At 43.0% G+C, this 26683-nt stretch overlaps 1 protein-coding gene across 3 annotated transcripts in view; it reads left to right on the top strand.

The window, feature by feature from the left end:
* Nucleotides 1–26683, top strand: part of PKN2 (protein kinase N2) — a 242299-nt gene that overhangs the window by 169342 nt on the left and 46274 nt on the right. For all 3 annotated transcript variants that reach the window (XM_068239844.1, XM_068239843.1, XM_068239845.1), the window contains 9 exons: nt 5469–5654; nt 9378–9487; nt 15823–15966; nt 17985–18060; nt 18634–18808; nt 18945–19077; nt 24132–24268; nt 24357–24432; nt 24513–24604. In XM_068239844.1, the coding sequence (XP_068095945.1) occupies nt 5469–5654; nt 9378–9487; nt 15823–15966; nt 17985–18060; nt 18634–18808; nt 18945–19077; nt 24132–24268; nt 24357–24432; nt 24513–24604 (1129 nt within the window). The remainder of the gene's footprint in view (nt 1–5468; nt 5655–9377; nt 9488–15822; nt 15967–17984; nt 18061–18633; nt 18809–18944; nt 19078–24131; nt 24269–24356; nt 24433–24512; nt 24605–26683) is intronic.

Here is a 26683-nt window from a genome sequence, read left to right as displayed (position 1 = left end):
GTGTGTGAGACCGCCGCAGCCACCCAGAAAACCATGCCTGCAGCGATGTTTCACCAGCTGATCGGGCCGAAGGAGAGCGGGCAGCTGAGAGAACGGATGCGGTGGGCGGAGAGTATAGCTGCCTGCCAGCCGCTGGATGTCCGCGACGAGCAGGAGCGATGGATGACCGCACAGAGAAGAAACACAGCAGGAGCGCTCTTCCGTGTTCATAATCTCTCGCTTCCTGCTGTGTCTGCACCTTGTAAACCCATTGGCTGGTAATAGCCAATGGGTTTACAAGGTGCAGACACACAGCAGGAAGCGCGAGATTATGAGCACGGAAGAGCGCTCCTGATGTTTCTACTCTGCTGTGTGGTCATCCATCGCTCCTGCTTGCCGCGGACGTCCAGCTATCCTGCAGCTATACTCTCTGCCCTCCACATCCGGTCTCTCAGCTGCCCGCTCTCCTTCGGCCCGATCAGCTGGTGAAACAGGACATGGGTACAAAAAATAAGTGACTCGCATGCAAGCCGAGACCCCCACTTTTGGGCCACTTTTTGGGGGTCAAAAATTCAGCTTGCATGCGAGTATATACGGTATTTATTTCTACCAGTGAAACCAATATAACATCTCAACATTCACAAATATACATTTCTGACATTCAATAACAAAACAAAAACAAATCAGTGACCAATATAGCCACCTTTCTTTGCAAGGACACTCAAAAGCCTGCCATCCATGGATTCTGTCAGTGTTTTGATCTGTTCACCATCAACATTGGGTGCAGCACAGCCTCCCAGACACTGTTCAGAGAGGTGTACTGTTTTCCCTCCTTGTAAAGCTCACATTTTAGGATGGACCACAGGTTCTCAATGGGGTTCAGATCAGGTGAACAAGGAGGCCATGTCATTAGTTTTTCTTCTTTTATACCCTTTCTTGCCAGCCACGCTGTGGAGTACTTGGACGCGTGTGATGGAGCATTGTCCTGCATTAAAATCATGTTTTTCTTGAAGGATGCAGGCTTCTTCCTGTACCACTGCTTAAAGAAGGTGTCTTCCAGAAACTGGCAGTAGGACTGGGAGTTGAGCTTGACTCCATCCTCGACCCGAAAAGGCCCCACAAGCTCATCTTTGATGATACCAGCCCAAACCAGTACTCCACCTCCACCTTGCTGGCGTCTGAGTCGGACTGGAGCTCTCTGCCCTTTACCAATCCAGCCACGGGCCCATCCATCTGGCCCATCAAGACTCCCTCTCATTTCTTCAGTCCATAAAACCTTAGAAAAATCAGTCTTAAGATATTTCTTGGCCCAGTCTTGATGTTTTAGCTTGTGTGTCTTGTTCAGTGGTGGTCGTCTTTCAGCCTTTCTTACCTTGGCCATGTCTCTGAGTATTGCACACCTTGTGCTTTTGGGCACTCCAGTGATGTTGCAGCTCTGAAATATGGCCAAACTGGTGGCATCTTGGCAGCTGCACGCTTGACTTTTTTCAGTTCATGGGCAGTTATTTTGCACCTTGGAATTTCCACACGCTTCTTGCGACCCTGTTGACTATTTTGAATGAAACGCTTGATTGTTCGATGATCACGCTTCAGAAGCTTTGCAATTTTAAAGAGAATCTGTAACATCAAAACGTCCCCTGGGGGGTACTCACCTCAGGTGGGGGAAGCCTCATGAGGCTTCCCACGCCGTCCTCCGTCCCTCAGGGGTCTCGCTGTGGCCCTCCGTAGAAGATGACGTCATTATTTACCTTCCCGGCTCCTGAGCAGGCTCTGACGGCTGTCGGCTCCGAAGTAGGCGGAAATACCCGATCGCCGTCGGGTCTGCTCTACTGTGCAGGCGCAAGTTTCCGGCGCCTGCGCAGTAGAGCGGACCCGACTGAGATCGTGTATTTCCGTGTAGTTCGGAGCCGAAAGCACCCACAGCGCCCCCGCTGGAGCCAGCAAAGGTAAATATTGAATTGGACAGTCGGGTCTGTCGCCGGCTGTTCGGAGGGCTGCAGCGAGACCCCCGTGGGACCGAGGACGGCGTGGGAAGCCTCATTAGGATCCCGAGGCTTCCCCCACCCGAGGTGAGTACCCCCCAGGGGATGTTTTTGATGTTACAGAGTCTCTTTAAGAGTGCTGCATCCCTCTGCAAGATATCTCACTATTTTTTGACTTTTCTGAGCCTGTCAAGTCCTTCTTTTGACCCATTTTGCCAAAGGAAAGGAAGTTGCCTAATAATTATGCACACCTGATATAGGGTGTTGATGTCATTAGACCACACCCCTTCTCATTACAGATATGCATATCACCTAATATGCTTAATTGGTAGTAGGCTTTTGAGCCTATACAGCTTGGAGTAAGACAACATGCATAAAGAGGATGATGTGGTCAAAATACTAATTTGCCTAATAATTCTGCACTTCTTGTATTCCAACGGACAGCTCCTATCTGCCTGGCTAAGATTATTATGCTGGGCATACACGGTTAGTTTTTGCCCCGGTATCAAGCCAACGGCTCGATGCCGGCGTGTCACCGCTCGTGCGCGTTGATCGATTCCCGCTCGTCCCTGCGGGCGCTGCTAATCAGCCGCTCATTTCTTCCCATTGTTCTCCCCGCCGGTATCGAGCGCAGTATCGATCCGGCGGGGTATCGGACAGGTTGGATCTTATCAATCGAGCCATCAGCGGCTCGATTGATAAGAATTATCTGACCGTGTATGCCCAGCATAAGACTGTACTGCGGGCTGCTAATGGCATTTCAAGCAGTAAAATTGTCTCCTGGGATTTTAGCCAGGCAGATGGGAGCTGTCCGTCGGAAGAGCTCTCACATTCACGCTGTTGGGAATGCCGCAACGGGGCCAACCGATCATCAGTTTAATCTATTTCTGTCTGAAACCAATCAAAAAATTTCAACCTCCCATGCTGGAAAGGGCTCAGTTGGGTGTGCGTGGTAGTGGCTCAGTCCTCCTCAGCCTGCTCCTTTCAGATCTGGGACCCCCGAACTGACAATAACAATATCAGTGCGGCTTTCCACTTGGGCTCCGGTGGAAAAAGCAGAGCCCGACAAAGTCTGCTCTACTGCCCAGGGGCAGATGGTCGCACTTGTGCCATTGAGCGGACCTGACTGGGCAAGTGGAATTTCTGGGGTGCCAGTGCTGAATTGCCTCTGCTGAGGAGATCAGAGGAAGCCTTTGGATCCTAAAGAGGTAAGTACCCCCTAGGGGGCACCTTTGTTTCCTTCAGGTTCACTTTAAGTTGGGGAAATTATCTTTTTAAAAGCACAAATAAGTCAAAAGTAAGTCAAAAAAGCACAAAAGTCAGAAAAAGATGAAATGCCATGTAGGGTAGCCTTGGTGAGAAAGCAGTTAATTTGCATTTAGATTATAAAACAGGTTTGTTTATTATGTGTTTGTTTCCTCACCTGAACTGCTATTTGTGCAGGAAGCAATGCCATCCTTTCTCTGCTGCTGTGCTTTTGAGGAGAGAGGGCGGGGTTTAATATGGAATTTAATTGCAGGAGTTCCAGAATGACACACTCTTGATTCTATATTATGAGCTGTTGTAATTAGCTTTAGTAGCACTTATGGTCACATGTTGGATGCCAAAATGTACACTAGCTACTAAAGTAGTTCAAAACTGACACGATGGGACGATTATTTATTCTCTATTTTGTATATACAACTGTCTTGCGCTCATTAAAGTGAACCCGAGGTGAGATTGATGTTTCCTTTTAAACAAAACCAGTTGCCTGGCAGTCCTGATCATCTTCTGGCATCAATAGTGTCTCAGTTGTGACCCTGAAACAAGCGTGTGGCTAATCCAGTCCAGACTTGAGTCAGAGCACTTGATTGGCATGCTTGTTCAGGGTGTGTGGTTAAATGTATTAGACACTGGATCAGGGGGAAAGCCAGGCAACTTATAACAATAACATTTCTATAGTGCTTTTCTCCCATAGGACTCATGTTTTTTAACCCTTTAGCAGCCACGTATGGAAAACCAGATCTCCACTGCAGGGCCACATTACTGTCAAATTTAAGAATAGCCATAGGAGAATAGATATTGTGTATAACGCCAGTGGCGTAGCTTAGAAGCTGTGGGCCCCAATGCAAGTTTTACATGGGGCCCCCCAAGCACTCTGTACATAACAAATGATATGGCGCGCCAAAACCTGCCAATGGCAACTACAGTGTCAGAGGTGCAAGAAGGGGATGGGGAACAGTTTGTTAATGATTACCACTATTCAAAGCATCTATAGAAGTGATTATTATGAGCACAGGACCAATAGAGAGCTAATGCTGAAGTTCAGGGAGGGCCCTACAGGGCCCCTCTGGCCCAAGGGCCCCGATGCGGTCGCTACCTCTGCACCCCCTATTGCTACGCCCCTGTATAACGCTAATTATATGGGGAAGGAGGGGTGGTGGTAGTTAGGAAATAAAGCATTAGCAGTTATTGCTGAAGTCAGTTGTAGTTAAAACATGTAGAGACTATGAGTGACATGTAATATATAAAATTAATGGATAATTAATCTTGTGGCAGAGATGTACTCGCAGCCATGGATTAAGTCTCCCCAGCATGCATTGTAGCGGTCGTTTGCCAGATACTTCATAATGTGGTATCTTCTAGGGAGTATGGCAGATTCCAGATGGGGGCTTACCAACCTGTAGCAAAGTAATGCTGATCACCGAAGCCCCCCCCCCCCTCCCTCAACAGCACACATTATTACAAACCTCCCTTATGGGAAGGTTCATTTTATTTATTTTCAGTTACAGGTGCTCAATTGCTTTAAGGTAAAATGAATGGAAACTGTGTTTTGATTTGCTGGATACCTAAGATGACTTCTATTGCAAAAAGTCGTAAACTGTATAATACATACATATAATTGTACATTTCTCCTGGAATAAAATGTCCTATACATTTTCTCCAATGTTTTCACTTACAGTAGGTAGAGAAAATCGGACAGTTTTTGGACTAGTCCATCTCCTCATGGGGGATTCTCCGCTATTTCTTTATTTACAAATTAACTTACTGAACAGTAGTTGATCAGTCCAACTGCCAAAATGATATGCAAATTAGTAGGGAAGCTCACTGGCCACTTTGCATAGATCCTTTCCACGGACTGTTTTTGTATGGAATAAATGATATTCTGAGTCCCCTTGAGGATTTGGACTAGTCTAAAATCTGTAAATTTTTTACTGCCTCTGTATGTGACAGCAACATATGAGAAATACATTTGTAGTGCATTTCACTCAAGGAGAAATGTACATTTTAGATGTATGGATTTTTAAAGTTTACATTTTTGTGACTGCTGTCTAACATAGTGTATGAAAACTCTTTTGTCTGTTTCATTATTCATTATATTATTGCTTATGTATAGCAGTTGTGTATTTTGTAATGTAGATAACCATATACTGCCCTGCTTGATAAAATAACCAGACTATAGTGTTGTCTAGCATTTTTGGCCGTGAAATGTAACTCTTGTCTCTATTCATTGACTGCGCTCCACAGGTACCCTGGAAGTCCGACTCATGGGATGCCAGGATATTTTGGAGAACGTCCCTGGCAGGTCCAAGGCTGCTACCACTACCCTCCCAGGCTGGAGTCCAAGTGAATCCAGATCTTCTTTTATGAGCAGGACAAGTAAAAATAAAAGTGGCAGCAGTCGGAATCTCCTGAAGACAGATGACTTTTCCAGTTCAGTAACTTTGTTATTGTCTGCTTCCACTTACACGTAAACTTGGCACCTAATGTCTTGTGATCATTATGTTTATGGAAAAAGGTTTTTAACACACTGTCTTTAACATTACGTTTCCTCTCATAACGAATATGCCCTTGAAATGTTTTAGAGACTGGTTGTTTTGAAGCTTGGTGCAGAAGATCTTTCTCTAAGGGCTCATTCAAATGTTAGGGTACATGTTGCTTAGCAACGCGTTGCCATGTGTTACTATCTGATGCCACACCAATCATATTCAGCTTAAAGGGAACCGGAACCGAGAAATGTAAGGAGGCTGCCATATTTTATTTTAAAACAATGTAAGTTGCCTGGCAGCCCTGCTGATCTATTTGGCTGAGGTAGTGTCTGATTAACTCCAGAAACAAGCATGCAGCTAATCTTGTCTGATCTGAAACACCTGATCTGCTGCTGCATGCTTGTTCAGGGTCTATGGCTAAAGGTACTAGAGGCAGAGAATCAGCAGGATAGCCAGGCAACTGGTATGGCTTAAAAGGAAATAACTATGGCAGCCTCCATATACCCCTCACTTCAGGTTCTCTTTAACTCTGTGGGACATTACTTTTAAACTGCTCAAAAATCCATCATGCTAGGCTTTTGCTAGATGCTCCATATCACACTGTTGGGGTTGCATGAGTGTCATTAGTGACTGTCCTGTCCCTAGTGTTCCAGGTGCTTTTCTGTGCACTGCAAACCAAATGGCAATGCAGCAGCCAGGTGGGAGCCCTTGTTGGGTGTATTTGCTTATGCAGTTTCTCTTATCTGTATGGAAAAAAATTCTAGTTGATTAAATACTGCAAACACTAACACAGTTTTTTATTTTAAGTATATATGTACAAGAAGTCTATTTTTCCCAGCTTCATAGGAGAAAAAAATTATAGTGCATTTTAACCTGGGAGAAATCTACTTCTTATCAGTATGTGGGAACTAGTAGTGTCCTCACACTCCGGCAGGTGACATCCAAAAGCTTTTATTGAACAACCACAAAGACACACTTGTGATGGGTGTGTCTTAACATATAATGCTGTGAGCAGATGTCACCTGCCGGACACTACTTCTAAGTTTATTCTTTGCTACAATTGGATCTCCCGCACCTCAGGACAGGGGAAGTCAGCGGCTTCCATTCTTTCTCTTATAAGTTTGTGTGCACATGAATTTTTAGTGATCGTGGTCCTTTATATGGGTTTTCCATGTCAAGTTAGGCCAGTGTTTCTCAAACCTGTCCTCGTGACTCCCTAACGGTGCATGTTTTGCAGGCAACTACCCCTATCCATAGGTGGGGTAATTAGTGTCTCAGCTAGGTGGATTGCATGTAGCTGAGACACTAATTACCCCACCTGTGCATGGGTGAGACTGCCTGCAAAACATGCCCCGTGGGGGAGTCACAGGGACAGGTTTGAGAAACACGGGGTTAGACTGTTGCAGCAAAGACTCTTTTACTTGTGCATTTATGAAATATGAATGTTATAGTTTCTGTGTTTAACAGTAGTTTATCACTGAGATGCAAATCATTTTGAACTCATGCAAATTTGGATAAATTAATGCAAATCTATGTAGCTGGGTTTTGGGTCAGTCTAAATAATCTGCTACTGCACTTGATCCAATTCCAAGCAGCATATATTTGCAGAGAATTCGCATTAACTCTAAATTAGCATCTCATTGACCATATACTGTGTGTTTAACAGTTTTCTCCACTATGGTTATAGTTGAAGCTTGTTGCGATCGTAAATCTTTTTGGGTCCCTCCCATTTGGACTTTGGAGCTCATGCATGTTACTTTTTTTTCCTATAAGAGATTTCTATTTTTTTTGCAGCTGTTCTATAATAATCTTCCACCTGTGCCATTGAATTGTATTTCACATCCTGCACATCCACACATTTCAATATTGATTTTGGAGCTCGGAGTGGCTAAGGAAAACCTAATTACAGGGCTTCCCGAATCCCAACTGTCCTCAAGTACCACCGCCAATGCATGTTTTGGGGAAATTCAAAGAGGTAGTTAGGCCTCTTTTCCACGGACTGTTGAACGGTTTGCTCAGCAAGCAGTTGCCAGGCTGCAGTTGAGCAGTTATAAGGCAGCCGTGAGCAGTTACCAGGCAGCAGCAAGCTGCTGTGAGAGTTTGAGAGGCAGTTCACTGCTTATCAACAGTCCGTAGAAAAGAGGCCTCAATGGCCTCAATTCACTAAACTTATCTCCTGTCTTTAATAACTCTTCTAGAGTTGTTACCATGGTGATAAGGCATGTAGTATTCAGGAAACATTTTACCTCAGGCAAGCCTAAAGTTAACTCTTTTGTCTTTAAATTAACTCTCCAATCCTTAAAATAACTCCAGAGTTAAAGACAGGCTGTTAATTAGCTGCATGTGAAAATAACTACAGAGGAGGTAAATTAACTACAGAGGAGGTAAATTAACTACAGGAGAGGTAACTTAAGGAATGAAGAGGTAAGATAACTCTCTCACGTGTGGAGGTAGGTTTTCTCTTGCCTTATTATCTCCAGCATGATCTTAGTGAATTGAGGCCATTCTACAGAGACACTAATTACCTCACCTGTGAATAGTTGTGGTTTTCCTCGAAACATGTACTGTTGGTGGTACTTGAGGACAGGGTTTGGAAGCCCTGACTTAAATGACCTCTATTTATTCCAGAGTAAAATGAGCTAGTCATTTCTTTTCTTCTATGGCACTGTCATTTACAGTAAGTAGTAAAATATCTGACAGGTTTTGGACTAGTCCATCTCTTCTTGGAAGGTTTTCAGCATTTCCTTTATTCTTCACAAAAGCACTCCCTGGAAAGGATCTGTACAAAGATACAGGTCGGCCTCTTTACTTGCTTGCACACTATTTCAGTCAGTGCTTTTGAAAAGAAACCCTTGAGAATCCTTTATGAGGAGATGAACTAGTCCACAGCCTTTAAAGAGACCCTGTAACAAAAAAAAAAAAAGTTACCTAGGGAGGGGGGAAGCCTCTGGATCCTATCGAGTCTTCCTCAGTCCCACGGTGGTCTCACTGGGCCCCTCTGAAGCCACAGATGACAATTTGTCAGGCTGTGGCACAGGCGCAGTAGCACCAGCAATATTTAACTTTCCCGGCTCCAGCACAATCGCAGTAGCGGCTCTCTGCTAGAGGTGGAAATAACCGATCCCAGTTGTGTCCGATCTACTGCGCAGGCTACTTGCGCCTGCGCTGGAGCCGAGAAGGTAAATATTTACATGCTCGCTGTTCAGAGGGGCCCAGCAAGGCCGCCGTAGGACGGAGGAGGATAGGGAGAAGCCTCGGTAGGATCCAGAGGTAAGTAAGTTATTTTTCGCAATAGTGGTCCTTTTAATAGGTATGTTAATTTGGTTGATTTTAACCGAACATTTGAACTGTCATGCATAACCTATAGTGAATGTTGTCTTTGTTGTACTACGGTGTGCCAAAGAGGCAAATATATTGACGTTTAATTCATACTAACCCAGACTAGGGATTTTATCCGCAATTCCTAGCAAATTCCACTTAAAATCCTAAATAATTAGCAAACGAATGCCAAAGCAGTTTATCTGTTCATATATCAGACTCTTTACAAAAAAAGAAAATCTATAATCTTTTCTTAAGCAGATATTTTGTTGTGGGTTTAACAGAAGAGCTTTTTGTTTCCTGCAATCCTCTTAGCTGTTTAAGCTGAGTTGCTGTAATTTTCTTACAGATGAAGTCTGTGCGGTTCTCAAGCTGGACAATACTGTGGTCGGTCAGACCAACTGGAAACCTATTTCAAATCAGTCATGGGACCAGAAGTTTACACTGGAGCTGGACAGAGTACGTAAAGTGCTTGTGACCTTCACACTTCTGCCTATATATACACCTATGGTTTGAATGGCAAAGCTTGTTGAAAGAAGTTTGTGTTACTGCTGTGAAGAAGTTAACAATTTGTAAAGAGAATCTGTATTGTTAAAATCGCACAAAAGTAAACATACCAGTGCGTTAGGGGACATCTCCTATTACCCTCTGTCACAATTTCGCCGCTCCCCGCTGCATTAAAAGTGGTTAAAAACAGTTTTAAAAAGTTTGTTTATAAACAAACAAAATGGCCACCAAAACAGGAAGTAGGTTGATGTACAGTATGTCCACACATAGAAAATACATTCATACACAAGCAGGCTGTATACACCCTTCCTGTTGAATCTCAAGAGATCATTTGTGTGTTTCTTTCCCCCTGCATCTCTCGTGCACTGAAATTTCAGGCTGCTCGTTTCTTCCTGCAAACAGCTTTGCCCTTGTCTGAATTTCCTCAGTATGTGAAAGCCCAGCCAGCTCAGAGGACGATTTATCCAGCTTGTAAAAGATAAGAGAGAAGCTGCCCTAATCTAAATAATACACAGGCAGTGTGCATAGAGGGGCCTGGAAGGGGGAGTTCATAGCAGAACCACAACACTGAAGAACTTGGCAGCCTTCCAGACACAGGCCGACAAGTCTGACAGGGGAAAGATACATTGATTTATTACAGAGACTGTGATAGCAGAAAGTGCTGCAGTAAGCCAGAACACATTAGAATAGCTTTTGGAACTTGTAGGATGATAAAAAACAGGATGCAATTTTTGTTACGAAGTCTCTTTAAGTATTGATGTGTTTTAATTAAACAGGATATATACAGCAAATGTTTTAAGCCGTATACCTTAATTGCTAGGAATCAATAGATTAATTGCTAAAAGCACTTTTTTTACTTATTCATTTATAATGTAAGAGTACAACAGAGTAACCAAGCAGCTCAGGCTGACCCAAACTACTAGGAATGTATAGGGGGATAAAAGGAACCAAAAAGCCCTCCTACTAAAAAAGCAAAGCTTGGTGTAATTGCCTTCTTAAAACAGAAGGAAATTTGCAATAATTCAGTTATAAATGAACATTTGTGGTTACCCACAATGCACTACTACTAAATATGCAAATTATCCCTTTTCGCCCTTGTTAAGCCAAGCAAGCATCCAGAACCGCTGGTGTATAGCAAGCCTATAGCTTTAAGTTTTACACAGCCATTTCAAACCCACATGTAGACAGCCTGTTTCGGACTTTTGGTCCTCATCAGTACATGGCAGGGATTGATAAGGCTGTATGAAATAGGGCTTGGACGAGTACAACAGAGTAACCAAGCAGCTCAGGGTGACCCAAACTACTAGGAATGTATAGGTAAATGTAAGAGTAAAAAGCCTTTAGCTTTTTTTAATGAGTTTCTGAAAGCACCTTTGACATTTAACAATTTTATGAGAGTCTTTTTAATGGACTAAGGCGGGTGTCAAACTCAATCGCATAAGGAGCCCAAATCAAAAACCCACCCTATTTTGCAGGCCGAATTGTTCAAAAACTGAAGTTATAATCTGACTTTCAATCAGAAATATGCACACAGGTTTGCCTCCTGTAATTTCCTATTTATCATTGTCTGCCTTCCGTGTCAGATTGTCTTTTTGGACATTTTGGGATCAATATATCAAAACGCTGTACGGGAGATTTGCAATGCACTTATTAAGTAAGAAGAAAGGGAAAACTTACCAGGTATTTTGGCAAATGGTGTGGAGAGGGGCAAGTCTCTGGTAGGCATCCTTATGTGAAAGATGTCTGAAACCCACACTGAAGTGGGTGAACTGCAAATAGTGTCTGTGCCAAATATTTAGCCTGGAGGCCTTGTGTTTGGCACGTGGGCTAAGGCATCGGTTAAGGCTTCTATAGTAAGAGGTGAGTAAAGCAAAAAGGGCCCGTTTCCACTACATGCAAATTTGTTTGCTATGTGAATCTGTGTGCAGAAAATGCAGTGTATTTCAATGCGCCTGCCTATTTCCACTGTGTGCAGAATCTGTATGCAGAACTGTACAGAAAAAAATATGCACAGCAGTGTTGTCAGTTTCTACACACTGCATACAGGGTACGCAAATTGTGTGTAATGTATTTGATAGGAAATGCATGCGCGTTTTTTAGTGTGTTTTCACGTGAATAAATGTCAGCCAGCCATTTTACATATTATGACTTCCTGACTGAAAAAGTTAATGCATGGAGAAAAAAATGGCATTTTTTGAATGCAAATTCGCATGTCTCTAGTAGAAACTGGACTTAAGGCTAAAACAGGCTGGTTCTGACAGCACCACTTTTGTACCAATAGGTGTGCAGTAGTTGTAATTTTACTTACCTCTTTGACATCTTATTTAACAGAGTCATCTGGATAGTCATGGTGGTTTCCTTTACAAGGTGGAGTCAGAGCTTGTTTGACGCTGGCCACAATCCCTTTATCATGTGTTTGTAATTCATACTGCAAATTTTGGTTAGAATGCCTCATCTCCCAGAGTGCACTGGGAGGAGAATGCTTCATGGCAGGCTTCTAGCCTAGGCATTGCTGGGAGGGCAGGGCTATGTATCATTATGCTCAGGTGGCAAGTGCGCTCCTCGTGTGCCAAATCCTGTATACACGGAGTATAAGGGAAAAAGAGGAAATATATATATATATATATATATATATATATATATATATATATATATATATATATATATATATATATATATATATATTGAATTGTGCACACCCACTCACAAGTGTGCATTGACTTCAATCCTGGATCGCTAGATGAAAAGACCTAAGTTCAGCACATACACCACCACCGTGCAACAGCTGAGATGCAGTTCACCACTACTGTGCAGGTCCCTCCTAATCCCAGCAAAGACACACAGTTGCGCTCACCAGATAAACTTGCTGACCCCTCACAGACCAGCTCAAATGACTTGTATATCACGTGGGGCTTGGGCTGACTTCAATGATGTACCTTCAATAAACTCAGAACAAAGCCCACATAGCGTAAAACCGTTTAATATCTCCAAAAGGTAAAAAGTATTGCACTTACAAGCTTCTTTAAAACATGCGCATGTATCATAAAACCACTGGTTCAAGGCTCCTGGCGTCTCATCCCTTTCTGGCCGTAGCTCCGCCCTATGACGCCAGGAGCCTTGAACCAGTGAGGGGAGCTGGTCTGTGAGGGGTCAGCAAGTTTATCTGGTGAGCGCAACTGTGTGTCTTTGCTGGGATTAGGAGGTATTGGTGAACTGTATCTCAGCTGTTGCACGGTGGGGGTGTATGTGCTGAACTTAGAAGGTCTTACACTATATGCTGTTTTTGTCTCTTATCCTTATAAATGCCGACATGGCACGTCGGGAAAGTTGAAGAGGATGCCTAATGATCGTGGATGGAATTGAGCGCTTTTGGCTGTCTGTAATTGGTCAGCAAATTACTCTGGTGAGCGCATTTGTTTACTCTTAGGCGGTGGAGGATCTGCTGTGATATGTACTGATAACATCTACAAGGAAACTACATAGAACTTTACATTAGTGTTGTAAAAGCACACAGCAGAACTTTACTATATGCCTTATCTGGGACTCCCCATTGTTTTGTCATTTCCAATTTTCATGTTAGGATTTGAGTGTCTGAAGTAGAAGACCATTACTGGATTTATGATTAAGATTTCATGTGGCTTATGTTGATTACTGTTGATCGCTTGTGCACAATTTTATGTTATTGGGGCTATATATCAATCTACAGTAATATATAGATCTAGGAAGTGTTTTTAATGCTAAAACCAGTATAATTAAAGCAAAGTGGTAAAATGAAAGGGACACTCTTCTTCTTTACGATCACACAAGCCAGTACGTAAAATGGTAAGGAGTCTTTGGGCAATGCTCTCTAATGATCCTGGTCGCTCATAAAGCGTGCCCTCTGAGTCCACCAAGAGGAAAGTGCTATATAAATGTTCTGTGTCTAGTCTGTAACTTGCAGCAGGAACACTTCTCTGCAACACTTCATGTGCATCAAAATACTGGTGGAATAGAAAGGTGTTACTGGCACAAATGTTCCCACCAGAGCTTTACCCTAATTCCTGGGTCAGTGGCAGCTGTGACATCAGATCACAGGAAATGAGGTAACCTCTCCTCTGCAATACTAACCTTTTTTAACGCTTTCCTCCATGATCCAGACGTAAAACGTAAATTATTAGTGGAAGTTTCACCAGAGTTGGTTGGTGACTGACCAGGCAAAATTCTGTACAGCTCCATACACTGCAGCACTGATGTTTTGAGACTCTGAGGTGGTTAGTTAAATAGTTATTTGGGTTGAAAAAAGACATACGTCCATCGAATTCAACCAGAGAACAAAGCACCACACCAGCCTGCTCCCTCACATATACCTGTTGATCCAGAGGAAGGCGAAAAACCCTTACAGGGCATGGTCCAAATTAGCCCCAAAAGGGAAAAAATTCCTTCCCGATTTCAGATGGCAATCAGATAAAATCCCTGGATCAACATCATTGGGCATTACCTAGTAATTGTAGCCATGGATGTGTTTCAACGCAAGGAAAGCATCTAAGCCCCCTTTAAATGCAGGTATAGAATTTGCCATAACTACTTCCTGTGGCAATGCATTCCACATCTTAATCGCTCTTACTGTAAAGAACCCTTTCCTAAATTAATGGCTAAATGGTTTTCCTCCATGCGCAGATCATGTCCTCTAGTCCTTTGAGAAGGCCTAGGGACAAAAAGCTCATCTGCCAAGCTTTTATATTGCCCTCTGATGTATTTATACATGTTAATTAGATCCCCTCTAAGGCGTCTTTTCTCTAGACTAAATAAACCCAGTTTATCTAACCTTTCCTGCTAAGTGAGACCTTCCATCCCACGTATCAATTTTGTTGCTCGTCTCTGCACCTGCTCTAAAACTGCAATATCTTTCCTGTAATGTGGTGCCCAGAACTGAATTCCAGATTCCAGATGTGGCCTTCCTAGAGAGTTAAACAGGGGCAATATTATGCTAGCATCTCGAGTTTTTATTTCCCTTTTAATGCATTCCTAAATTTTGTTAGCTTTAGCTGCAGCGGCTTGGCGTTGCGTACGATATTTTAACTTGTTGTCGATGAGTACTCCTAAGTCCTTCTCCAAGTTTGATGTCCCCAACTGTATCCCATTTATTTTGTATGGTGCTAGACCATTGGAACGACCAAAATGCATGACTTTACATTTTTCAACATTGAGTTTCATCTGCCATTTATGTGCCCATATAGCCATCCTATCCAGATCCTGTTGCAATATGTCCCTATCTTCCTGAGAGTTGATGATTCTGCACAATTTTGTATAATCTGCAAAAATAGCAACATTGCTTACTACTGCATCTACTAGGTCATTAATAAATACATTGAAGAGCACTGGACCCAGTACAGACCCCTATAGGATCCCACTGCCAACAGTCACCCATTTTGAGTATGATCCATTGACCACAACTCTTTGTTTTCTGTCCATTAGCCAGTTCCCTAACCATGCACACACTCTTCCCCAGCCCTTGCATCCTCAACTCTTGCACCAGACTTCTGTGTGGAACAGTGTCGAAGGCCTTTGTGATGTCCAAGTATATCACATCTACAGCATTCCCAATATCCACATTAGTGTTCACTACCTCATAAAAGCTGAGCATGTTAGTCAAACAGGACCTTTCTTTAGTAAACCCATGCTGATGCTGAGAAATAAGATTATTTTGTACTATGAAGTCATGTATAGTATCTCTTAGTAACCCCTCAAATAGTTTGCATACAACTGATGTTAAGCTTACAGGTCTATAATTTCTTGGATCTGATTTTTTGCCCTTCCTAAATAATGGGAAAACGTGGGCTGTACGCCAATCCACTGGGACTCTACCAGTTGAGAGTCACAAAAGATAAGCTAAAGGGGTTTATCTATAACTGAACTTAATTCCCTTGGGACCCGAGGATGCATGCCATCTGGGCCAGGTGCCTTGTCTATTTTTAATTTATTTAGTCTTGCCTTTACTTCTTTCTGTGTTAAGTATTTAGTATTACAGTTGGAAGATTGAGACTCTTCTGCAACTGTAATTTGCAACAGTGATGTTTCCCTTGTGAAGACAGAAGCAAAGAAAGCATTAAATAACTCTGCCTTACCTTAGTGGGTTGAAGGAATGCTGAACCTCTTCACTAGTGTGTATAAGAGTCTAGTTTCATGATCTACAAAAATACCTATTTATGTCTTTTGGATTGCTTGGTTTGTTCAATGAGAACAGTATTGTGTTCAAAATCTGCCATTTAATAACCGATTGTAACCAGTTACTTCTTCCCCCCCTTTAGTCACGAGAACTGGAGATTTCAGTGTTTTGGAAAGATTGGAGATCTCTGTGCGCCGTGAAATTTCTGAGGTTAGAGGATTTCTTGGACAACCAGAGGCATGGCATGTGTCTGTACCTGGAACCACAGGGCACGTTATTTGCAGAGGTGAGAACCTGGAGAGCAACCACTTAATAGCAGAGTTCCTGTGCCAGACACTCATGTATGTTTATAGCCTCATTTCCTTAACTGCAGTCCTTTGTAGACTATGAAATCCTATCCAAGCTGCCAAGGCGGCTAGTGCTGCGTTTAGCATTAGCTATGCCAAAAATGATTTCCTTTTATGTAACTGCGTTATTATCCATTGCCATCGCTTGTTCAGCACTGCTTATGTTTCCTATGTAGGTATTTTGTAGAGGTTAGGTAGATAGGCTGATTCCCTGCAGTGGTGAAGAGTCAGACCTTTTTTCACTCTGGAAACTTAGAGCTGGAGATGGTCCAATATATTACACGCAGCTCGTGATTCTGCTGTCTTCCCTTGCTGGTTGGTTGCAGGCAATATACTCACTATTTTGAGTGTATATCATTGCTGAATGCAGGGAAAGGAGGGTGTTCATTAGTAGAGACAACAAAACCATAGCCCATATGTCTTTATCTAGGCCATGGATGTCAAACTCCAATACAAAGTAGGTTGAAATTGAACACTGGGACCAAGTCATGGGCCAATATCAATATCTAGTGGCCACCTCACTCCCTTTTAAAAGTTCTCTGGTGTCTAGTGGCCCTCCTCCTTTCCATCTACAGTTTCCTGGGGTTGAATGCCTCCTCACTCCCCTATTCAGTTCCCTGGTGTCTAGTGAACCCCTTCCCCTATACTGTTCCCTGGGGTCTAGTGGTCCTCCTCCTTTCCATCTACAGCTCCCTGGTGTTGAATGCCTCCTCACTCCCCTATTCAGTTTCATGGCGTCTAGTGGCTCCCTTCCTCTATACAGGTACCTGGGGTCTAGTGGTTCCCATCCCACCTCAAAATAGTTCCCTGGTGTCTAGTGATCACCCTCTCGCACCCCTAAACAGGTAGTATGTCTTTGCTGTAGTATAAAGCAGAACATAATTTTGGCAGGATGTACACTGGCACAAGAAAGGTTGTATCTTTTTTGTTTTGTTTTTGGGTATGGTGTATCACTTGGAATTTTCTAGATTCAGATGGAGTGAAGTGAGCCTGGTTCCTGAGCATATGATTACTGAATAGGGTGCCCTTACTGAAAATTACATGTCAAAATGACTAGTTTCTGTTATTGATTCCTTAGTTCACACCCTCCTATATTTATCATTGTTAGTAAAGACTGGGGGACTAAAATTTCCATATTTGATGCAGCTGTTCCAGAGAATTTCCTTTTGGGAAAAGTCAGTCAAATGACCCAGGGATCTGTGCACTAAGTATAGACTTGCCAGTGTGGAGGGGAGTTTCTTCCTTTGCACCTGACTCTGTCCACCCTGTCCCTCTGTTTGCTCCTTTTGTACATGAGGTGAGTAGTCGCCTCTGGGTTCACAGGAAATCATTATCTGGTGCTTGGGCCCTAAACAATTTGTAGGCAGTGGCTATTGCTTCTTATGTTGACTTTTATTTTCTTCTGCCAGTCAAAATTTCTATCTCTTCTGACTGATTTGTAATTGTTAGTCAGAATGTTGGCTAAGGACGTAGTGTCTTTTGCTAGGTATAAATTGTGAATGTTGTTCATAGTTCATTCCCAGTCCAGTGACACTTGGTAGAGTTTCCCTTTATGTGTGAATGTAAGGGCTGTTTCCCCCTAGATATTATGATCATACTGCAAAAACTATTTCTAGATCACTGAATGCACACGTCATGTCCCGCTCATGTAAACTCGACCACAAATGCACAAAAAATGCGGTCGAACCAATGTTTGGGATCGGGTAAAATTGTGTTGCGGTCCCATTGTATTAACTGAAATATTCCAGTGCTGTTCCTGTTAGTGTTGTATGACCTAGAGTTCTGCAAAGCACAAGCGATCGGAATCAGTGGGCAATGATGGTGGGAAACTGCTCTAAGGATCACTTTAAGTATAATGTCTCACAAAGCAGCAGTTGTTCTTTGTTTAATCTGCCATATTTGCTCTGGTAAGGTGTCCAGAAAACGAAATGATTGTTTTTTTTTCCTGATTGCGCAGGTAACCTTCTTTAATCCAGTTATTGAAAGACGGCCGAAACTGCAGAGGCAAAAGAAGATCTTTTCAAAGCAGCAAGGTAAACTTCTGTATAAATTCTGTAGATAAGCATTTATTGGGAAATGATAGTGGAATGCCTGGGACCCCCTATGGACGCTCTGCAGCACTCACAACCAGCCACAATTTGAATTGTGGAGGTGCCGGGATTCCTGGAGCTATTGTAACTTGGCTACTATAGCCACTGATGCGATCGCTCCCAAAATGCTGCAATTATCCATATAGGGATCCACTGATTTAGCATTTTGCCTATTGCTGTAAAACTTCAAGCACTGCAGTAATCATCTAGTGGGTCCCAGGCCTAGGACAGTATAGTTACTAATGCTTGGTTCTACCACTTACCAGAACACCTAGAGCACTTTTCAGACCTTTGATGAGTTTCAGTGTTTTAGCAATCCTTCCATCTATGCAGGAAGGTGGGAGCGCATTGCACACGTCTTTGTAACTGCTTCTGAACCACCTTACTATGCATTGCCATCCATTTCAATGGCAGTAGCAGAGCTGTGGCAGATCTGAGAAGACCGCTTCAGTTAACAGGTTGTCAGGGAGATAGCAGCTTATGTAATCTGTACTGTATTTGTGTTCATTTTTACAGGAAAAACATTCCTCAGAGCACCACAGATGAACATTAACATTGCCACATGGGGGCGATTAGTGAGGAGGGCAATTCCTACAGTCAATCACTCTGGCACCTTCAGCCCTCAAGTTAGTGTACCAGCTGCAGTGCCAGTTGTAGATCCGCAGGGTGTGGAGTTATCTCAGACTGTAAGGTATTGTACTTTAATATGTTCTAGCATTATTAAATGAGTTGCTTGTCAATGTATCATAACATTAGTCCTACTGTTATATCAGTTGGTTGAGTCTGAAAATAGAATATAAATCTAACTAGTTTTTTTTTCTACTTAGTGAATCACCTGTAGGCAAGCTGGATTTTGAAATAGAACCAGAAGCACCTACAGTACCACCCCGGGCATCCTCTTTAGATGTGGATCTCTATCAGACTCCAGTAGATATTAAAGCACCTAGTATGCCAGCCAAGGTGAGGAATTTTTCATGTACTTGTAGGTGTGGTTTTAGGGCTTGTTCAGATGGACGATTGGGTGCTATGTTTGCCAGTTCCATATTCTCTTGCGGGGGTCAAAACTGGAAGCACCACTGAAGGTTGCCAAATGGTTTTCTGCTTTGTAGCAGAAAAGTGTTTGGCAGCAGCTAAACGAGCCGTGGCTTCAGCTGCTCCCGGTGTGAACTGGGCCTTAACCAAAACAGTCTTTACTTTTAGATTGTTATTAGTACTGTACTGTCATTTTCCCTGTCTTTCTGTGCTGGTGGCGTTTCATCGAAATGAGAAGAAATCTATACTCCTGTATGTGTTAGTGGAATTTCCCTTCCCTATTTCAGGACGTCTGAGGACACATACTATTCTGAAAGCCTTACTGGTTGTAACCTTTCCAGGCACTTTAAGAACCTTTAAAGCAGGCCTGTTGCTCTAAAAGATGAGCAACAGCTTAATAACCTTTAAATAAAAATTTTTTGTTACAGCTTACAAAACGCTTGCAATAAATCTGCACTGTCTACTTCCTGCTTTCATGGAAGCAGCCATAGGGTTAACATCCTGTGTTTACAAATTAGCTGCTCTGCCGAGGCAGCAGATATTTGTGAGAAAGAGTTAAAGCCCACTTTAAATATGTTTATAGACCTCAGTCTTTCCATTTGACCACAGATTGGCAGATCTCACCCACCACCTCTCTCTGCTGCTAAACATTTTGGCCTCGATTCATAAAGCATTACCTCATGCGGTAATGCTGAAAACAGCAGACTTTCCGGACTACTTAGATATGTGTCAATTCATAAAGGCTGTTACCGCATCAAAAGCTGACATTACCGACCAGGGAGATAAATTACCGACTTGGCTGTAGTTACCTCCAACACATGTCAGTAAATTGTCAGCAAATATCAATTCATAAAGCCTGCAACAATCCGTAAGCCTGAGGAAAGTTACAGACCTCTCTGGTGAGGAGTTAACAAGTTACCGACACCTCTGATGAATGCAAAGTGCAGAGAACCGAAGTCTGTTTGAGTCATCTGTGGAGAGAGCCAGAGAGCAGTCTGTGTGAGTCATTTGAGCAGGCACGGAAAGTCTGTGCGAGTCATCTTTCTGAGTCATCTGTGGAGTCAATTGTGCAGGGCAAAAGAGAGAATCGCCACACTGCTCTACTCTACCGCTCAATGGGCTGCGGTAATTTACCGACCTTCAAAGGCAGCTGGGGAAATCTTTATGAATTAGCACACAGACCGGGAGAATACCGAGTGCGGTATTTTCCCAGACAAGATTTTTTTTTTTTTATCGCCCTGCTTTTTATGAATCGAGGCCAAATTTGTGACCAGCACTACAGTTTAGAAGAGATTTTTCTTTGTATTCTTGCTCACTGTAACACGTTAAATCTTTCCATTCCCTACCTACCATTTACCGTATATACTCGCATTAAAGCCGACCCGCATATAAGCCGACCCCCAACTTTTCCCTGGAAAACCAGGGAAAATGATTGACCCCCATATAAGCCGGGGGTAGGAAATGCTGGATTGGTGCAGTCCCTTAGTGTGTCCCAGTATAGCTAGTATAGTGCCCAGTATGGGTAGGTAGTGCCTCAGTATAGCTAGTATAGTGCCCAGTTTAGCTAGTATAGTGCCCAGTATAGCTAGTATAGTGCCTAGTATAGCTAGTAAAGTGCCCAGTATAGCTAGTAAAGTGGCCAGTATAGTGCCCAGTATAGCCAGTATAGTGGCCAGTATAGGTAGGTAGTGTCCAGTATAGCTAGTATAGTGCCCAGTATAGCTAGTATAGTGTCCAGTTTAGCTAGTATAGTGCCCCAGTATGGCTAGTATAGTGCCCCAGTATGGCTAGTATAGTGCCCCAGTATGGCTAGTAAAGTGCCCCAGTATGGCTAGTAAAGTGCCCAATTTAGCCAGTATAGTGCCCAGTATAGCTAGTATAGTGCCCAGTTTAGCTAGTATAGTGCCCAGTTTAGCTAGTATAGTGCCCAGTTTAGCTAATATAGTGCCCAGTTTAGCTAGTATAGTGCCCAGTATAGGTAGGTAGTGCCCAGTATAGGTAGGTAGTGCCCAGTATAGGTAGGTAGTGCCCAGTATAGCTAGTAAAGTGCCCAGTATAGCTAGTATAGTGCCCAGTATAGGTAGGTAGTGGCCAGTATAGCGCTCCCCCCGCCGCCGCCACTGCTATTACCTGAAGGCAGCGGCTTCCTCTAATCCGCGTTCCCCTCTCATGTTGCATATACAGTGGAGGAAATAATTATTTGACCCCTCACTGATTTTGTAAGTTTGTCCAATGACAAAATAAACCTACCATTGAAATGATACTGTTCTGAGACTTTTCATTTCTTTAACAGTGGCAGATAGCACATCAAAAGGAAAATCGAAAAAATAACCTTAAATAAAAGATAGCAACTGATTTGCATTTCATTGAGTAAAATAAGATTTTGAACCCTCTAACAATAAAAGACTTAATACTTAGTGGAAAAACCCTTGTTTGCAAGCACAGAGGTCAAACGTTTCTTGTAATTGATGACCAAGTTTGCACACATTTTAGGAGGAATGTTGGTCCACTCCTCTTTGCAGATCATCTCTAAATCCCTAAGGTTTCGAGGCTGTCTCTGTGCAACTCTGAGCTTGAGCTTCCTCCATAGGTTTTCTATTGGATTAAGGTCCTGAGACTGACTAGGCCACTCCATGACCTTAATGTGCTTCTTCTTGAGCCACTCCTTTGTTGCCTTTACTGTATGTTTTGGGTCATTGTCGTGCTGGAACACCCATCCACGACCCATTTTCAGTTTCCTGGCAGAGGGAAGGAGGTTGTCGTTCAGGATTTCACGATACATGGCTCCGTCCATTTCCCCGTTAATGCGATTAAGTTGTCCTGTGCCCTTAGCAGAAAAACACCCCCAAAGCAAAATGTTTCCACCCCCATGCTTGACGGTGGGGACGGTGTTTTGGGGGTCATAGGCAGCATTTTTCTTCCTCCAAGCACAGCGAGTTGAGTTAATGCCAAAGAGCTCTATTTTGGTCTCATCAGACCACAGCACCTTCTCCCAGTCACTCACAGAATCATTCAGGTGTTCATTGGCAAACTTCAGACGGGCCTGCACATGTGCCTTCTTGAGCAGGGGGACCTTGCGAGCCCTGCAGGATTTTAATCCATTGCGGTGTAATGTGTTTCCAATGGTTTTCTTGGTGACTGTGGTCCCTGATAATTTGAGGTCATTCACGAACTCCTCCCGTGTAGTTCTAGGATGCTGTTTCACCTTTCTCAGAACCATTGACACCCGACGAGGTGAGATCTTGCGTGGAGCCCCAGAGCGAGGTCGATTGATGGTCATTTTGTGCTCCTTCCATTTTCGAACAATCGCACCAACAGTTGTCACCTTCTCTCCCAGCTTCTTGCTAATGGTTTTGTAGCTCATACCAGCCTTGTGCAGGTCTACAATTTTGTCTCTGACATCCTTGGACAGCTCTTTGGTCTTTCCCATGTTGGAGAGTTTGGAGACTGCTTGATTGATTGATTGATTGATTGATTCTGTGGACAGGTGTCTTTTATACAGGTGACTAGTTAAGACAGGTGTCCTTAATGAGGGTGAGTAATTGAGTAGAAGTGTCTAACCACTCTGTGGGAGCCAGAACTCTTAATGGTTGGTAGGGGTTCAAAAACTTATTTCACTCAATGAAATGCAAATCAGTTGCTATCTTTTATTTAAGGTTATTTTTTCGATTTTCCTTTTGATGTGCTATCTGCCACTGTTAAAATAAACCTACCATTGAAATGATACTGTTCTGAGACTTTTTATTTCTTTGTCATTGGACAAACTTACAAAATCAGTGAGGGGTCAAATAATTATTTCCTCCACTGTAAGTGTATGACGATGCAGGGGGCAGGAAAGAGCGCGGCTCCCTGTAGCGGCGATCTGTATCGCCGTTACCAGGGGAACCGCTCTTTCCTGCCCCCTGCATAGTCACAGCAGCAGCACCGGGCGCGCTGCTGTGATACACTTATATGCAACATGAGAGGGGAACGCGGATTAGGAAGCGGCCACTGCCTAAGCAGGTAATAGCAGCGGGAGGGGGGGGGGGAGCGGGCGCGGACCACTCGACCACCAGGAAAGACTCGCATACAAGCCGACCCCCCAACTTATTGTACCGGTGATGGGCACCTTTAGTGTGCAGTCTGAGCAATGCTCATCTAACTCCTCCAGTTATGGTTGGATTGAAAAATGCTCATGAAACTGTTGGAACTTTTCAGCTTAAGAAATCCGAGGTGACACAACCATATTTTGCTTTAGTTACCTGGGGCTTCTTCAAGCACATAGAAGTCTGTGTGGCGCAGTTCTGCTGTGCTGTAGTCTTCCACTGTCCCCTCCTCTCATGATCGCACTCCCGTCGCCTGAAGCCGCCTGTGCAGTGCAGAATGTCCCGGCAACGGCAGCATAAACACGAGAGGTCCGTGCAGAAGCTGGCAGGTCAGCGATAAATTACAGAGGGAGCAGTGGAACACTGCAGCACAGCAGAACTGCGCCACACAGATTTGGAAGAAGCCCCAGGTAAGAAAAGCATAATATGGTTGTGTCACCTCTGATTTCCTTTTACCAAACTTTCCCTAATTTTAGCTATTATGTTTTGAAGAAAGAATAAGTTGGCTAAAGATGGCCACTAACGCTCCAATTTCCAGCAAAACATGGTTAGAGCGATCAGAAATTCTGATCGGATTGGTTGTAAATAATCTCCATTGATGGGCACTATTGATTATGAACGATTATAAAAACAAGTCATCCGATTTGGATTTTCGGCAAACCAAAATTTTAATTTTCTTGTTTGTTGTGATAGGAAGCAAAGATTGGCTCGTTGGTGGTGTAGTGAACGATTTCACTTAGGATCAGTATTGATCACGCGAACGGTTTTTGCTAGAAATTGAATAGTTAGTGGCCATCTTTAGATAGAGTTGATACATTCTAGTAGAAAAAAAAACAATAATTCTAAAATATGTATAGATCTTTATTACCCACATTAATTTATCTGTTTTAATCATAGGATACTGGACCAAATTATGAATTTTCAAATAATAGAAACAGTGTATCTTCGAAGCCCATAACAGATATAACAAGTGAAGGAGACATCACAGTATCAGACTTGGAATTCAGTCCGTTGCGGGATACTGAGGAGAGGCGGTAATGCTCTTTACTTTCCTATACATTTCCTGTGTCCTGAGACTCCCCTGGAACAGCTGCTCTAATTATTACTGTATTGTCTCCCCAGAGTACAGCCACGATTCCAGTTTAGTTTGCAGGACTTCCGCTGTTGTGCAGTATTAGGCAGAGGACATTTTGGCAAGGTACGTTGACCTGAGCGAAGAGGCACTGATCATTTCTCATTGTAAAATTCCATTATTGAAGTCTTGTTCTTTCTTGTCAGGTGCTGCTAGCAGAGTACAAGAACACTAATGAAATGTTTGCCATCAAAGCCTTAAAAAAAGGAGATATTGTAGCTCGCGATGAGGTTGACAGGTAAGTTCAACTACAACTTGAAGGCCTTTAAAGTTGAAAGGAAATATTGAGTAAATGTACTGTGGCCAGTTACTTACATGGGTCTTCATGTAGCCCCTGAGGTCCTTCTGGTCCTTCGCCATAATTTTGCGCGGCTCCATTCAGCCGCTCTGCCCCTCTAAAATCTTTATGCGCAGCCCCATACCGCATCCATCCTCCATCACGCTCCCGTGGCTGGGCATTTTTGATGCTTTGGGCGTTATTCACAAAACTTCTCATATATGACTTATCACCTAATTGAGTGATTATTTTGCTTGTAAATGTGATGAAACTTTATTTGTATCAAAGTAAGTTGTTCCTGATTAACTTCATTTCAATATTACTTTTCTTGCCTTAATTATATATATATTTTTGCTCTTTGGAAGCTTAAAAATGTAAGGTGAAAACAGAGGAAAACAAAAGCATGCTCATTGTAGGTACAGTGGTGTGAAAAACTATTTGCCCCCTTCCTGATTTCTTATTCTTTTGCACGTTTGTCACACTTAAATGTTTAAATGTACAATAAAAACCATCATTTAAAACTGTATTTTGTGTTCAATTATATTATCTTTGACTAATAGTTAACGGTTTTTGATGAGCAGAAACATTTAAGTGTGACAAACATGCAAAAGAATAAGAAATCCGGAAGGGGGCAAATAGTTTTTCACACCACTGTATATAGAATTGTATTAGGTTATTGTAGGAATTACTGCAATGGATAACCTTTTCACTTTGGGCACTTTATGGTAGTTACAGGACTGGAAAAAGTAAAATCTGTTTAGTTTTATTCAGTCACACTGCCCTCTGGTGGTAGTTTATGCTTGTGCAGGTCTCTATATAACTGAAGCTGTTGTCACAGTTCATAAGACAGGATCTTACTGACCTGCAAATGCTGAAATATTCTTTCTTCATCTACAATGGACATGTGACTATAGTAGGGATGAGAGTTGGAGCCCTTCTGAAGGACAGTTAATCTACATACAAATTATATTAAATACAAATTATATTAAAATTTGCATCAACAGGGAAAATTAGCATCGTATTGATCTTCTCTACTGATGAATGAAGGTGTGATCAGGTTTGGTAAACCTCTAATTGGCTGGTCCATGATTATGTGGTAAAACAGGAAGTGTATGGAAGATAAAGAAACTGCATTATGCTGCACCATATTGTACAATCCACTCTATCATATAGATTGATGCTTACTACTGAGCCTCACATGTTTTTATTGTGATGGGTCGATCCTTGCTTTGGTGTGAAAAAAAAGCCCAAAGTAATCACTGCAAATAAGAACATTAAGGATCAGCTAATCCAACTGATCTCGTGCTTCTCTTTAAAGTGAACCTGAACCAAGAAAAGTTAAAGTGTACTCGAGACGATACGGTGTTCCTGATTTATACTTACCTGATGTTTCCTCCAGCCCCATGTGGATTGTGGGCTCCCTGACTGTCCTCCCCAGCTGCTCCATTCTCTGTGAAAAGCTCCAATAGTTTTGCCAGCTGCGGCCAGTTAGAGCTGTTCTGTGCACGTGCAGGCTGGTCACGGGGGCGCCTGGCTGCCCTGCTCATGTTCAGAAAAGCCCCCACTGGCCAAACTATCAGATCTTTCTACGTCACGATGGAGCGACCTGGGAGGGCGGCGGGGAGAGCCACATTGGGCTGGAGGAAGCCACATGCAAGTATAAATCGGGCACCGTGTGCCATCTCAGGTTTCCTTTAAAATAAACAAATGCTTTACATGCAAATTAATATTATAAACATACTTGCGTCGCTGTCAGTTCCTTTAAGAAGCTGACTATTTTTGTCTAACAATTCCTTCCAGTTGTGACTAGGTCTAGTCAGACTTGTTTCTCAGGAAGCTGAAAGCCTAAGGGCCCGTTTCCACTAGAAGTGGTGCGATGCGGCTACATAGCCGCATTGTACCGCGGGTATGCTAAAACATATGCACGGCAATGGAATCGTTTCCACTGTGCATGTTGTGCAGTGCTGAGCGATCCGAGAATCTGCAGCACTCTGCAGATTCTCGCACGTCCCATCTCTTCAATTGACTTCCGCATCGAGG

This window comes from Hyperolius riggenbachi, chromosome 6 (assembly GCF_040937935.1).
Source record: "Hyperolius riggenbachi isolate aHypRig1 chromosome 6, aHypRig1.pri, whole genome shotgun sequence".
Lineage (NCBI taxonomy): Eukaryota > Metazoa > Chordata > Amphibia > Anura > Hyperoliidae > Hyperolius > Hyperolius riggenbachi.
The sequence above is the reverse complement of the archived record's forward strand: the minus strand, read 5'-3'. Positions and strand labels throughout refer to the sequence as shown.